We start from the raw sequence: 16,460 nt of genomic DNA, 5'->3' as shown, positions 1-16,460 counted from the left end.
AGAGTCAGCCACATAGACTTGTCTGTGGTGAGTTGCGACTTGTGAGTTGTGACTTGTGTGCGACATGTTTTATGTTTCATGTGATGTTCGGCAGTTTGCCTCTGTCTGATGGGTTGCTTCTGCTGAAATGTGTCCTTTTGTATTGATTGTCCTGAAATGAATGTGAAAACAAATTAACCCAAGGGGACAATAAAGTTTTACAGCAGGAAAATATCTGTTATACAGAGTTGCAACGTTTCATGATGTTTTTCTACACACGCAAATAAAAAAAAATACAAACACATCAAGGAAAACTAGGTACAATACAAGTAGAAGATACTGGTTATTACCAATTTGGAAAGACAGAAAGATTTGAGAGTTTTTGATAATGTCAGACAGTTGTCGTGATGTCTGTTGTTATGAATGCAACTGACCCAGTGACAATCTCCGGTTGCATTCCTCATATGTGAAAGCCAAACTCCGCACCCAACATTCGGGCAATTATCCGAAGTACTGAAAATGGCTACAGTCAAAGGAAAACTCATTTTGAGGACTCTCAATCCTGTAGCATGCTCACTTGAACAGGTTTGAGTTTGCTTAGTTGTCTTTGTCGTTTGCATCACTTTTTTTGCATATAAGGGGAATATGGGTGAAAGAAAGTGTGACTGGGTGACAGGTGGAATCACTTTCCCACCACTGCTGGTATCTGTGATGATCTGACTGGATGCCCCATCAACATAGAGGGCAGTATGTTCAGGCTGGAGGTCAATGAGTTATCCTTGTCTCTCTAGCATCTCAGTGTGGGGCACCTGGGCAAGAGGGAGTGAGATGTAGCTGAGGCCGGGACAGTGTGAACCTCAGGGTCCTCCTGGTGAGACCTGGTAGTCTTCATCCTCCAGGTTCACAGTGGGCGAGTCCCACAGTCGAGGAGAAATCAGCCAAAACAAATAGGGGGAGAGAGGGGGGAAATTTAAAATAAAAAGATGGTATCTTCTTGTTGAATAAAATCCTCCCCTGAGAATCTCCCCAAAAAACCCACGCTCACTTCTACTTATTCCCGTTCCCAAACATAAACAACTACAGCATCAAAAAACATCCACGGTGCCCTTGTTTCTCAAACTTCAAGGAAATTCTGGAGAAGGAGGGTGGCTGTTGAAATCACTTTAGACAGATAGGGAGGGCTGAGGGGGGCCCCTGGGAGGTGCTGGTTTTGTTGGGCCTTCTTTAGCTTTTAGCAGGTGAGAGACGGTGCCGTGATTCCCTATAAGTTATTCATTTGACGTTTCCTCCCTTCTCAGCTCTTTGTAGGCTGGAATACATTAGCAACCTGGCAGAGTGGAGAGGATGCTAATGTGGAACGGAGGGAGAGGCAGAGGAGAGGAAGAAAGGATGGGGGCAGTGAGGGAAGGAGGCAGAGTCATTAGGAGGAGGAGGAGAACAGAGAGAGAGAGAGGACGAGGCTTTATGATGTGTGGGAAGGAGAAGTGACCTTCCCTCTCACTTTCATCCCTGCTTTTTTCTCCCCTTACCTTGCTCTCTGGCATACACACACAGACACACACACCAAACACAGACACACGCACACACACCGACACACACATACAAACATACAAACACACACACACACACACACACACACACACACATACACACACACACACACACACACATACACACATACACACATACACACACACACACACACACACGCACACTCACACATTAGCCTTATTATAGTTGTGAAAACACTCCTTGACATCCCACAGCCTCTTACCCTAACCCAAACCATTACAACTAACTGCATGACCCTAGCCTAAACCTAAAAACTCATCCAAAACCTTTTAACCTTTTATAAAAACCCTTTATGGTTTTGCGATATAGACATAAATCATACAATCTTATCTCGTACTGGCACATGCACATATGCGTACCCCAGTGTCTGTTTTTCATGCTTTCTTTCTCTCCTTCTCTTTATCTTTTCCCAGGTACCCTTGCAGCCTGGCCAGTCTTTCAAGTTCACAGTCCTGGAAACTCTGGACCGAATCAAGGAGGAATTCCAGTTCCTCCAGGCCCAGTATCACAGGTACACACAAAATATTACATTGCACACGTTACTCACACACTCCAGGATAAATGTTTCACTTTATAGGGCATTTTTCAACATTTTCATACATTTCTCAGACTATAATTAATGATCTTGATGACATATTCTGCCATATTTAGGGAGTGTGTGAAATCTAGTGCAGCTTGATTTAAGGGGACAGTTTGCATTTGATGGAGGTATGCACTTCACTGAGTGTTATTGTAGGTCACAATAAAATCAGCTCATGAATGGCAATGGTCAACATACAGTAGATCAATGCTTTCTAATAAAGGACTAAATCTGATGAAGAACTGTACTCTTCCATTATTTAAATACAGTATATTCTATTCTAGATTTTACTACTCTATCGATTTAAAGATACAACACATTGAACACGACTTTGAATTCTTGGATATATGGACTAATAAAGATAATATGGCAGCATGTAAGTGATGAGCTTCAATCATTATTACGACACTGGGCGTGCAAAATATTGGAGACTGATGGTGAGTTGCAGCCGCTCATTCATAATTCTGTCTTTGCATAAATCTATACATCACATTCTTTAACAAGTATACATTAATTGTAATAAGGGAAATCAATATACCATAACTTTTTCTCTTTATAAGATTACCTCAAATGTAATTTCTCTAGTCACTGAAATTTCAAGTTTCACTTGTAATGTTCATAAAATTCAGTTTTTTAGACTTATCCTACTTTTGTGACAAAATATCAAACAGAGTATGATTAACTGAAGGGTTTTTCCGAAGCTTGCATTTTGCTAAGATTTTACATTATTGACTTATGCGAAGAATTTAAAACCTGTCTGAAAATATCCTGAACTTGACGAGACTAAAGAAGAACCTATAACAAAAAGGCTCAGACCTGAAGCGTTCTTTTTCAGGTGCTCGGTTTGAGCTCGGTATCGGAGCTCAATAAATGAACACAGGACACACACGGCCAGACACCCTCACACACACATGTACAGTAGGTGTGATGAACTGCAGCAGAGAGAAAGACACACCCTGCTGGCTGTCGCTGCCATGAAGGGGATATTTTTCAGTGTTACTGTCAGCAGTAATGTGGAGCCTGACTGTGGGGTTAGAAATAACTTTTCAGTATCCTCACAGAGCTTTAAACTGTATTCGACCTCAGCAATATCTAAGCCCTGTGGGAATTATAACTCATTTCAATGGATGCAAATAAAACATTTAATCCGTATGTGTGTGTGTCTGTCCTTTTTTTGTCCTTGTGCAGCCTGAAGCTGGAGTGTGAGAAGCTGGCCAGTGAGAAGACGGAGATGCAGAGGCACTACATCATGGTGAGTCCAATCAAACCTTTACTGGGAGCTGCACTGTGATGTGTTCGACTCACTCAGAGTTAGAAAACTGTCTGATGGGTTCTTACGTAATTACAGTCAGGGGAGTTGTGTCTGTGCTTTGGAACAGTTGGATTTATGTTGTTGATTTCTAGCGTCATTTAGGAGTAAAAGCTGTTTCCTCTAATCTATTGTTCTCACTGTTTCATCTCAGTCTTTCCCCCCGAGTGGTGCAATTTATTTCTCTCATTTTATTCACATTAATTATTTGCTGAAGCAGTAAACACAGTGTACGCTTTCAAAACTCATAGAAAGTTAACACATTGAAGTAATATCCTGAAATGACAGTGTCACAATATCTCTATCTTTGCATTATTTACTTTGAAAAGCCCAAAAACTAAATCATGAATATATGTAACATTTAACCAATTTTTCACAATGCACGTATTGTACAAACCTATACTAAACCTGTAAAGGTGTATCATACGTTTTCACGTGCACTGTTTATCTTGCACTCTCAAACCTCCCCTGTATTTGTACTGCCTCGCTTTTCCCCCCAGCCCGTCGCGTATTTTTCATCCCTCAGACCCTCGTATTTTTCCCATTCTGTTCCTCTCGTGTCTTTCTCCTCTCTCCTACTTTTCTCTCGTGTGCTAACAGACAGGGCTCCCCCTGTGTCGTTGTATCTGCGCGACTAAAGGCTCACATGTATCGTAAGCCTTCGTCTGTGGTACAAAACCCACACAGAGCCGACCAGAATACGATATGCACCATCTGCTAAGCTGCTCGCATTTCATAAACCTGGGAGAGCAGGCAGGATCAGGGCCGTAAGCTAGATAGACACACAGATGGATAGACGGAGAGAAAAAGAACCAGAGAGGCAGATAGACGGATAAATACGGTTGGAGGGAAAAAAAGGCGAGCAGACAGACAGGTCAGCTGGCAGACAAAATTAATATATAAGCACACAGACAGGCAGGCAGACAGGAGATAAACAGATAACACACACACACAAACACTGTTGTTGCTTTTTTCTTATGAGGATTTTCCATTAAAGGTCTTTATTTCTCAGACACCAGCTTTTCCTGATTCTAATTCTTGTTCCGTCTGATAATACAATAAGAGCCAAAAACATCAACATCTTAAACTGTGGGATATTTTTACCCATTACATATTGTTATCTCAACTTTATAAAAGTGTATATGACTTATGACATAATGATAACAGTGCCAAACATTGGGTCAGTTAAAGCCGACTATGACGTTTTTAGAAGGAACAATAAATCAGTCTTTCTGTGTCAAATGAGAAAGTTAATTTATAAGCAGAGGTGTACTTGTGTATGTTTGTGTATCTATGACACGTGCACATTCACGTGCATGTCATGAATAGTTGCATCATGCTGAGAATATTATTCAGCAGTCAAACATGTGACGAGGTAGCATTGGATCACACCGTAGATTTAGTTGCTCATTGACATTGAGACACAGAGACGAATGAACACAAGTAGTTTGTGTTTTGAATGATTTCATTCACTTGCCTGTGCCGAGCAACTAAAGCTGCATTAAAACATCCATTCTGTGGAAATGCTGCAGTGCAAACAGAGGTCAAGCTCATCTAATAGGCTGGAAACCTAACTCAGCAAGCACCAATTCCAGCAGCACAAGCTGTCCAAGTTTAATCAGCTGACTTTGACATGTTTCCTCGAAAATGCATCACAAAATAAAGACGTCAGTACTCAGTATAGTGAATGATGAATGAAAGGATACTTTGCTGCATTGTCATTTTGACTGGTTAGAGGTGGGTAGGCAGGGGAAAAAAATACTCTGCTCTTTGTACTCAAACAGTTATGTATGCAAATATTCTATTTCCTCACTTGGAGAAAAGGAAACACTAGGCCTGCAGTTCAGATTAATGTTGTTCAGTTCAATACACTGGGGTAACATTATGGTGGCTAATGTTAGTAAACAAACCATGGGTAGATATTGCTTTGTGTATTTTAACTGACATTTTAATCTTCTTCTCTTTTTATTCTACTGTTTCGTTACATTTTATATGCGTTATATAAACATTGAAGCTGTTTTTATTCCAAAAGTAAAGGTTTCACTGAATTGCTACGTGGAGCAAAAAGTGTAGACTTCCACCTTCTCCACTGCAAATCCCCACCACCCTGAGCTGATACAAGGGGAGTGGTGGTGTGGCAGCATGGATGCACTAATGTGTCAGTCCATAGGCAGAGCAGTGGATGACATTTAATAAATCTTTATCCATATTTATTGGCCTTTGTAACCTGCTAAAGTTCTAAGTTAGGTTTCAGTAGTTAGTTCACTATTGCAGGAGGTCAGATACTGATGACATATATGTAAGGATAGCATTTCAGATGGCTATCATTCTAGGCTATTTTATTTGAACTGGGGTGTAGAGCATGGCTAGTCGTTGTGCGTGCGCAGTGCTACGCTATTTCATAGGCAAAGTTCAGAAATGAGATGGAGGGCAGTGAAAGAGAGGCTCAAAGGGAGAGATAGCTTGAGAGGGAAAAAGACCTCAGACTGTGTCAGACAAAAAAAACAGGGAGCTGCTGAGGGAGGGAGGGAAGGATACAAAGGGAGGCAGAGATAAAGAGAATAAAAGAGAGATGTACCAGGGGACCGAATTGCAGAGAGGAGAGATGGGGGTTTGAGGAAAAAAAAGAAGCTGTGAAGGGATGGAATAGAGAGAGAGAGAGAGAGAGAGAGAGAGAGAGAGAGAGAGAGAGAGAGAGAGAGAGAGAGAGAGAGAGAGAGCAGGGAGTGCAAGAGAAAGAGATAGTGATGTGTTTGTGTGGGGGGGCGTGAAATGAAAAAAAGGGAGATAGAGAGAAAAAGAGAGAGAGGGTGCATGCACAGACACGTAAATAATGTGAAGCAACAACGGACTCGCTGCGCCCACAGAGGAGATAACCCAGAAGGCTATATTTAGCTCGTTAGTCCTGTCATCCATACTGAGGCCTGTTTCCACAGGCTGGGGCTGTGCTCACCACGCTGCACTGCTCCTGCCTTTACTATTCATCAGTTGCAAGCTCTGCCAGCGTGAGGGCGAGGGGTTGGAAAGTGGCGCGATGGTTATGCAGGATTATACATGGCGGATGCATGTGGAATTATTTGGTGAACTTTAAGATTTTTCTCTGTAAGGTGGCCGACGGAGATTTAACTTTTATTGTTTGTGGTGTTTTTGCAGTTTGACCTTTTGTGATTATTTGGCGAGACTTTGGCGAATAATTTCAGCACCAGCTGAAAAACAGCATGTCCGTGTTAAACTGGCAATGATCCCCACATGCCACTGGGAGCAAAGGAGGAAATAATATTAGGTTGTAATAGAACCACAACGTTTTTTATAGGCAGGAAGACGAGGCAGTTTAGTGGGTCATCATAATGTGATTCTCATCAGGAGGCCACTGCTCCCTTCTCTTTTCACAATGACGGTCGTCACTCTTAACAATAACAACAGGTCTTTCCTAATCTTAATTTAGAAGTTATTTTAACTCAAGCCATTATCATTCCCAAACCCTAACCAACCCATTTTTGTACCTTAAAACAGGACAAACCGTAACCATAAGAAATGATGCCCTGTGAGTGCATTCCTCCGTCAATGCCAAGGCCCTACCTCACAATGTCAAACCAGTGTTTCCCATGAGTTATCCAGACTGTGTTGTTATTTTTCATCCCTCAGTTTCATAATGAAACCGCAAAATGGACACTTCTCATTACAACACAACATAATAGATCGAAGTTGGTGTTTTCCATTGCTGCATTGTGTATTTTATGTGCAGCACTATTTTCTGCATTGTCGTGTTGCTGTCCGGAAAAGTTTTTACCATCAACACAGACAGTCAGACGTCGTCGATTCAGAAAAATCTAAAATAATAACTCCTAGGTGGAGGTAACTAGACATGGTTATTGTCACTTGCAGTTTTGCAAGTGGCTGACAAAGGATATCATCCAGCCAATGGGGACATCAGATCAGATGTAAACTCATTTGGAAAGCAGTTACAATCAATGTGTTTTGTTTTTTAATTTAGAGGATTTGAATTCGGCTCCATTTCCATGTACAGAAAATACTCAGCAGCTGTGTGATTATATACTATTCTTATGATTACAGGTGGTTCAGGGAGTTATTGCAAAAATCTGTTTTTCTGTCAATTCAGTTTTTGCAACCGTATTAGTTGGTAATAGTATTCAGGGAACGGAGATAATTACGGTGAAAGAGACTGAAAATGTCCATAATGAATTGAACTATTCAAAGGGACATACAAAAAGCTAAACTGCTGACATGAGCCAATACCTGCAGTTGAATTATATTTACTAAGAGTTCTACTTCTCTATCCATTACCGTGTTTTAACAGAAGGTGTTAGTTCTACTCTGCTGATAGAAATCTCCATATGGCACGAAACTTTTCAAAGTTGGGAAGTTTATTGTTCCTCGCATTTACCACTTTAAATCTAAAGCTGCCAATGAGCAAGTTTTACACATTTCACACTTGCAGATATGATGCCATAACCCTCTCAAATTGCTCCTGTCTGAGGATTGCTGCTGCAGTAAAGCGGCACAGCCAGGTTTGGATATACAGTGGTGTATTTGTACGGTTGGCAGAACCCACTCCCTCAGCGTTTTGGACGGAGTATATGTTTTATGTTGGCTGCTCCGCTAGACTGGCCCATGTGTTTCTTTGTGTAGAGAGACACTGGCGGTATGTTACATTAGCGGTGGCTGCAAACACACAAACATGCAGTCACACACGTTGAGAGTGTCTGTGGGCGTTTGGCTTTTCTCTGGCTTTTGTATTTATAATTCATGGCTCTCAGATTTCACTGCTCCCCTTCATCCTGGAATTCCGCTTTGTATTTTTAAATAAGGTTGCATTGTAGACCCGGCTAATCAGGGGGCGTGGACGTGTCGGGCACATTCGGACACAAAGTGCAAGAATGACACCCGCTTGGAGAGTTCACCTTTGCTGGCCTCACACGCCTCTTAAGAGGTTAAAAAAAAAAGAAGCTATTTTCTCAAAGTAGCATTACCAGAAGGCACCTGTCCGTAGCCTGATAATCAGACAAAATTTTCAGTTTCACTTATTAGTTTAAAATCTCTGAATAAATCTGAGATATGAGGTGTGATTCAGAGGTTTGGGGAAAGCGAGACATGTTTGCTTACTCTCGTTGTGTATATTGGACATTTGATGTTTGCTCAGCTTGCAGTCAGCATCTGCAGCTCTCTACCTGCCTGCTCACTGTGTGAATCTGATCCGGAAATGGGTAAAGACAGTCAAAATCGAACCCACTCTCAACTACAGAGACATTAATACGACTTTCTGCTGTTGATTCCTGATTTATGGATTTATTTTTCTGCTTTGATCACATACTTTGCTTCTAGCCTCCTGCAGAAGATGTTCAACAGCATATAAAAGCAGTTGATCATTAATATTATGACATAATATTTCAAACCATCTCTCAGTTATGTCTCAATTTCTTGAAGGATAAAATCACGGATGTTTACTGAAACAGATATTTTCCTACATCTGTGATTGTTTCCATTTGCAGAAAATGTAATTTTTTTATGAATTTATCATTTTAGTTTATCATGGCTTCAGTGTTTTGTCTCATGCCTGCCATGCGGTTATTTGTTGGAACGTGTGTGTGTACGTGTGTACATATATCTGTGTCCGTTCAGTTCATCTCCTCAGGCAGAGATGAAATGTGTTTGTACGTGCACGTGCACGTGCATCTGTGTGTGTGTGTGTGTGTGTGTGTGTGTGTGTGTGTGTGTGTGTGTGGATTAATGCAGTGCTCTCAGCCTCTTACTCCACTCCCGGCTCATCTGTCTGATTCAGCCTGACACAGTGTTCTCTTTAGCAACATTACAGTCACAGACTGCTTGAGAAAGAGAGGAGAGAGAGAAGAGGGAAAGAAAAAGGGAAGGAGAGAGTGAAAAAAAAATGAAGAGATAGAATAGAAGCAATACGAGAAGTGAAGAGCAAGTTAGGGACACCAAGAGAGGACACAAGGGCATTGGCAGAGAGACAAGGAAAAAAAAGTACAAAGAAAAAAAAAAGAGAACAAGGACACTGACAAAGAAATGAAGGAGAAAAGAAAGAGGGAGGGAAACAAAGACAAGAAGAGTTAATATTATGACAAAGCAAAGGAGATGTAGCGGGGATTGAAAACAGAAGATTGAAGAGATGAAGTTGAGAATTGGAGAAAGAGAAGAAGAAATTAAAGTGATGTAAGAGGACAGGAAGGAAGAGGGATTGCTCCCCGCTAAGCTAAACGTCGCTCTCTGATAGTGGGAGTTGGCCAGGGGATTTAAGCAGGGCCAGATGTAGGGAAGGATTGAGTCTGTTTTAAGAGTCTTAAACCTGTCTGAACTGTCTGGAGCCGGAGAAACAAACAGGGCCGGCGTGAAGATGGACAGGGTCTCCCCCCACTGCATGTACACACAGATATAAACCCCTTCACATCCAAGGTCAGTATCTTCCCAGTTCTTCTGGCGCTGCCTCTGACGAAACCTGCTGCAAGAGAAGCTGCAGTGAGGCTGAGTGTCTGCCGTGACTGATTTAGTCGTCACCCCTTGACAGGGCACAATGGAGGAGTCAGAGCCTGCTAACCTAACCTCTGATGTGGGTTAGCGCGGCGTGCTAATAAATGTTTTAACATCGGTGGTATGTGTGTGTGTTTAAGTGCGTGTGTGGGCGGGCGGATGAAAGAGACAAGCTCACCCGAGAGACACTGACGAACAAGGGTTTTTTCACATCCACACCTGCACACTTGTACACACAGGCGCACACACATGCACACACACACACACTGAGGAGTAAATACAAGCTGTTCGCGCTATGAACACGCTGTAAAGCTACATATGCCTAAATGTAGAGTTGCACACATGAATATGTCCCATTTAGATAAATCACCTTGGATTAGACCCACTTTCTAAGCTCATTTTAGAGAGAGAGAGAGAGAGAGAGAGAGAGAGAGAGAGAGACTGGCACCGTCGTCTCACACTCTCTCAACACCAGGGGGTCGGAGGGGAATGGAAGAGCAAACACTCCCTGAAGAATGGAAGAGTGGAAAAGGAGGAGGGAAACAGAGAGAGAAAGAGAGGAAAGGCTTAGAGAGAGCAGTTTGTTGAGAGAAAGGCAGGAATGCATTATGTCTGTGTGTGCCTGATGATGACAGTGCGGTGTGTATGTTATTAGTGGCAGATACACGCTAGATATGGGCTATGTTCACAGGAGCGGAACATTACAGTGCGATCAGATAAACAAGAATCACACTGCATCCTAATTTATCTGAAGTTGCCTGTCTGCTGAACTGACACAGCGAGGCCCAAAGCCAAGCAGAGACATGAGGAGATGATAATAATGCAGTGAGTGAGATCTAAACTCACTTTTAAAATGTTAACCATTTAAAGCTCCAGAGAGTTTGGATTTGGCTGAATTACATTTACACTTTTATAACAAATTGAGTTGCACATGCAAAGTTTAAAAAAAAGTTTAAAAGCCTAATATGCCTTTAGGTTTTTCATTCAACAATCAACACCAGTGAAGCTAATAGACTCTTTTCATATGTGTCTTTGTTGGGGAAGAGCAGCCCAGTTAATCTATCCAATGTAATCTGAATCATAAAATATATTGTCATTTAAAAACACATAGACAAGATCTACATAGTACATTTAGCTTTTTATGAGAATTCGTACAACAACCATCTAGCTTTTTACATTACTTTACATCTCAGTGAATAATAGAGCCAGAGCAATGATAGGGCATGTTATTAGGGAGTGAAAGATTCATTGGCTGATATATTTATTTAATAAAAAGCTTTTGCAGTGATTACTAAGATGTTGTTATCAAGCCCCTATGACGAATAAGGTTTACAGTTTAACCATACCCTTATCAGAAACAACTATAAAAAAATGACTATAATGATACTTTTATTTACTTGGATAAAAACATGCCTGGTGTTTTGAAACCATAGTTCATCTTCCCCTAACATCTAACAGGAAAATGCTTTTTGTGAGTTGTAATCCAAGAAAATTGTATTCTTGTTAGAAGTCATGTTTACTTTACTCTGACAGGGAGTAGTTCACACACACACACACACACACACACACACACACACACACACACACACACACACACACACACACACACACACACACACACACACACATACTCTCCTTCTCTACTCTCTGGGTGGGCAGTGCTGGGTGCTCTCGGTAAGTGTTGTCACCCAGTCGGCTGAGCGTCCTTCCACCAGGCTTAACGCATAACACTCACGCACGCGGGCACACACACCTCTACCACATGCGATTCGCAATCTGCTACTCACACATACACACCCACACACACACAGCCCGCACAGACAGAGATCTTGCAGAGTGCTGGATGAGAACACGGTGTCACAACAGAGGGATTATATAAGGCAAACTGCAGGCGTGTTGGGGGTGGGTGAAGTAGGCATTGGGTTAATTGGAGGTTGGAGGGGGGGCGCAGACAGTTAAGAGAGGATGGACCTATTAAACACTGACTACAACAGACAATACACATATTTTGTAGCACCACAACTTTAACTACTTTATGCAGCATAGTTATTACTATGCTGCAGTGTAGAGGGCAGCAGTTAATACTCGATGACCCACACAGTACAATATCCTATAACCTTTTTATTGGTGTCTATAGGACTATAACATGCTTGTGTTTGCCTTTAATGTGAATAGTAAAGTCAGTAGACAAATCTTAACTGAACTGTGATGAAAAATCTCTGGACGTTTTCTGGAGTGAGCACGCAAATGTCCGGTTGAGAGACTCCAGACCTTCTGTGGAGTCTCTCTGTCAGCCCCAAGTGAAACCTGAGTGTCCAAAGGTGTCCATCTGAGAAAATAGCAGGAGATCTATGTTTCTAACTCGCAACAGATGCAAAAATGGGAAAAAAGGAGCAAAGAATACAAATATCCCATTTCTGCAAACATGCTCCTCAGCTTTAAGTGTGTTTCTGAGTCACACAGTGTTGAGTTCTAACTGAACATTGTTGGTGAGTGTTAACACACTACAAGGCACAGTTGTGACTCCAGTACAGTCCAGACCAGACTCCCATAGTGTTGTCACTAGAGTGCTGTACAGACTGTAAAACAGAACAATAGTCACTTCACTGCTGTCTAGCCTACACCCACAGGACAACTGTTTTACTATATTCTGTGCACTTATTCTATTATTCTCCACCTCTTCACAGGAGAATTCCACTGGTCCAGTCTGAATTGGTTGTGTAGTTAAAAGAGCAAATGTCCAGCTGGAGCAACTTCAAGCACTGTAACCGAGTGGTGTTGAAACTGGCTTGGTCAGCTTCTAGCTTCCTGTCACATGTGCTGTTTCGAATCCTGATAACGTTACACCGCTCTCTGTCTGACAATCGCTGCTTTGTCTTTCTTCACGCTGAATGACGCAGGATTAAATGAAAAACCCTCTAATTTGTTTTAGTGCTGTCCCGAAGGTGACGATGGTCTGTATCTGACCTCGCGGCATTTCAAGTCAGCGTTTTAAGGAAATTATCCTGCAGGGACCAATAAACAATTGCAATCGCATATTGTTATCAGCAATATGGAGCTGCAGTTCTCAAGTGGCAGAACAATGAGGGGCATTTGTACACAATGATTTTTGACCTCCAGCTATGTGGGGAATAACTTTGACTTGTATGAAGCCCAAAATATGGAAAATTATTCTATACAATTTTCAGTATTTGGCCGGTGGAAAAACAGTCAAACTAACTTCATTAAAGCTTAAATACTCCAAAATACAAAACACACACACACACACACATATATGAATATATAAAATATAATTTGGTATTTTTTATTATTACTTGTAATTGAAGTGTTTTATTGGTGGAGGTGAAGCTAACTTTAACTTTTGTGGTTGTGACCTTGAGCAGCGCATCATCTACCTTATAAGCACTATACAGAAACATTAAAGAAGCAAAAAAAATGGATTGTATCAGATATTAGGACATTTTAATCGGTTACTTTGTATAGTATATGTCAACAATTATTATTACATTTTACTATAGTGTCATCATTTGACGATATTATCCATTCATGTATGTCTAATAGAGATATACAAAATTTTTCTCTTATGTGAAACTTTCACAGTTCTTTCATTCATGATCCTTCAAAAAAGCGTATTTATTATTGTTGCCATGACGACACAGGTCCAGTACTCTAGCTGCTGGTACGCTCCTATGGTTCGTGTCTGAGGTTAGGGACGGGCGAACTATGTGGTTGTTTAACTTGGAGAATTCACATGTAGGTTTCTGTTTCTTAGCCTTTGCCTTGGACTTTCTTTAAGCTGAGAGATGCATAGCTGAAGAAAAATGTCCCGCAACCGGACTGAGGAATGCTTTCACGTGAATGGCATTTTTTAATTAAACGGTCTCAATGGAACTTGATGGAAGGCGACTGAACACCTACTCCACTCAGTCCTCTGACTCTCAGAAATGCACATTAGCAGCATCAAGGTTCCTTATCTTGTACTGTCGCTGACAGGAACCCTTTGGCTCTACAGAGCAGTGTCCCCGTCATAGCTTTATTCAATTTCTGTCCTTCCTGTTATATGCAGTGAGCTGCTTCCTTTTAGTCCACAGTGAGGAGCCACTGAAGTGACCTATGTTCTTGCAAGGTTGCATTTGAATGCTAGGGCCCTGGTTTTTTAGCACTAAGCTGTCAGTGTAGTGGGCAAAAGTGAGACACTAAATGAAAAGAGGATGTTAGCGAGGAGGGAATGAAAGAGGAGCGAGTGCGAAAGAGACATGGAGAGTAATGACAGAGAGGTGGAGAGGCTGATGGGAGAGATGGAGGGAGAATTAATAAGGAGAGATGGACAGGAATTGAGTCAAAAAAGATTGAGAGGGCCGAGGAGAGGTGTAATGATGGAGATGTGAAGAGAGGGGCTGATGAGAGATGGAGACAGAGAGGGAGAGAAAGATGGAGAACAAAGAGAGATGTCACATGTCTTTCATGTTGAGAGGGCTGGAGGAGAGGCAGGCACAGAAACACAAAGAGCAGGCTCAAGCATGTTTGTGGGTGTGTGCCTAAATATACACTGTATGTGTGTGCGTGTATGTGTGTGTGTGTTTTCGGGTGTGTACATGTACTTGTGTAGAATGTGTGCGCATTTTAGCATGAGAAAGAGAGTGCGAGATTGTATATGTTTTTTTGTACTTGAAAAACATATTTTGTGTGTGTGTGTGTCGGTGTGTGTCTGTATCAAGGAATAGAAAGGAAGGGACAGAGTACACGGTGGACGTGAGCTTGACAGGGGGAGAAAAAGGCGAAGATATAGACATAGCAGTTGACAAGGACGAGAGAGAACAAATACAAAGTGAATGAGCCAAGTAGAAAATGAGAGAGAGCATGAAATGGAGAGAGAACATAGAGGAGAAAGATAATTGATAGAAATGACTGAAAGGAGAAGGGATGCGAGAGTAGAGTGTAAAGGACGGAGATGAAAATGATACAGACAAAACAAGGGGAGGATAATGGAGAGAGTGGAAGATTGTTAAAAAAGTGAAAGAAAGATAATCGGCAGGAAAGGTGTTGACAGCGAAGTGAGAACACCTGAGGAAGGAGGTGCTAAAGAAGTGACAGGTGACAGTGAAGGAACAGCACATAGCAAAGGACTGTTAGATGGATAGAGGGATTGATAGGTGGGTTGCTGGTTAAATTCGGGAAAGATCATGGTTGTGGTTTCAAAGAAGCGTACATGCTCCCATTCTCATAAGTATCAATAAATCCTCCCTAGCATACGACTCGGGCTGCAAATTTTCTGCCTGAACCCGAGAGAGCCTGAGAGGAAAGCCTGACCCGATCTCGAAAGATATTCTGTTTTTGTGTTCAAACCCGACCCGAGCCTTATGTCCTCCCTGATTGTAGCAGGCTTCCCCAGATACCATGAGCAAACCTGAATATTATTTAAATTTGTTTGTCTGAGCTCATCATACTTACAGGTTTCGATGGGTCCTGACAGGCTTGGGTGGGTGTCCACGTGCTAATCCACGCCAGCCTCCTTTCTGAGCTGTTTCGTCATATCATAAAGATGTCACTCTGTCATCGCTCTTGCAAACGAGTCATAAGTCACACGGCTGCTACAGATCCTGGGCAGGAAGGAAGGGACAGGGTCGAGATACCAATCCAGCACCTTGACTCAGGGTGTCTGATGATACGGGGGAGCAATGCTATCTTTTTCCTAAAATAAAAATAAAACAAATCTGTAGAACTCACTGCATGGAGCTCATTTTGATCAATTTAAGTGAGGGTAAGAGGAGGCCAAGGATGGGTGTGAAGGTGGTCGCCAAGCATAGTTGAATGAAAAGAACTGATAGAGGAAACATTTAACTGTGGAATGAGAGTGACAGAAAGAGAGTCAATTTGCATAAATACTCAATTTTCTGGACTAAAACTCAAAAATTATTTTTTCAAACCAAATGTTTGATGTTAACCTGGGGAACACTGACGTTGCCACTGAAGTAGCAAAATATGTGAAACCATGAAACAGCCTGAGGGATAACAAGCGATACATAACCTCAAACAAAAATCTGCCACCTTTTATTTTAATTTATTCTCACAAATACGTTATATCTATTTGTAAAACAATTCCTTATCATAATTATTCCTCATTTGATGATTATTATGCGCTCATTTGTTTTTTCCTCATTACAGGACAAGTATATTGTATGTAATGATCTTTACTGTATGTGGTGTGGTGTAGTGTACGTGGCAGATCTGCACCTAATAATGTTCATAGCAATAAATCGAATTTGAATTAGATGAATGGGCTCGTGCACGGACCGAGACAGACAAAGATAGCGTGTGAGTAAAATAGGACAGGAAATAGACTGAGGAGATGGACTGAAATGGAGAGTGAAAGAACATCTGACAGCAAGAGAGAAAGAGTGAAGGGAATAACCAGAGAGAAGGAGGGCAGAGAGAAAAGACAGAGTGACAGCCTCTGTAAGAAAGAGATGGGAGTGAGAGGGAGGGACTGAAAGAGGAGGGGAATAAATGGAT

At 41.7% G+C, this 16,460-nt stretch overlaps 1 protein-coding gene across 2 annotated transcripts in view; it reads left to right on the top strand.

The window, feature by feature from the left end:
* Window positions 1-1,964: 1,964 nt before the first annotated feature.
* Window positions 1,965-16,460, top strand: part of tle2b (TLE family member 2, transcriptional corepressor b) — a gene marked incomplete at its 5' end in the record, with an annotated part of 76,326 nt that continues 61,830 nt past the window's right edge. For both annotated transcript variants that reach the window (XM_053430053.1, XM_053430052.1), the window contains 2 exon segments: window positions 1,965-2,062; window positions 3,320-3,383. In XM_053430053.1, coding sequence (XP_053286028.1) covers window positions 1,965-2,062; window positions 3,320-3,383 — 162 coding nt within the window.

Source organism: Pleuronectes platessa, chromosome 9 (genome assembly GCF_947347685.1).
Source record: "Pleuronectes platessa chromosome 9, fPlePla1.1, whole genome shotgun sequence".
In the NCBI taxonomy this organism is placed as follows: domain Eukaryota; kingdom Metazoa; phylum Chordata; class Actinopteri; order Pleuronectiformes; family Pleuronectidae; genus Pleuronectes; species Pleuronectes platessa.
This window is presented reverse-complemented; position numbering and strand designations above follow the sequence as displayed.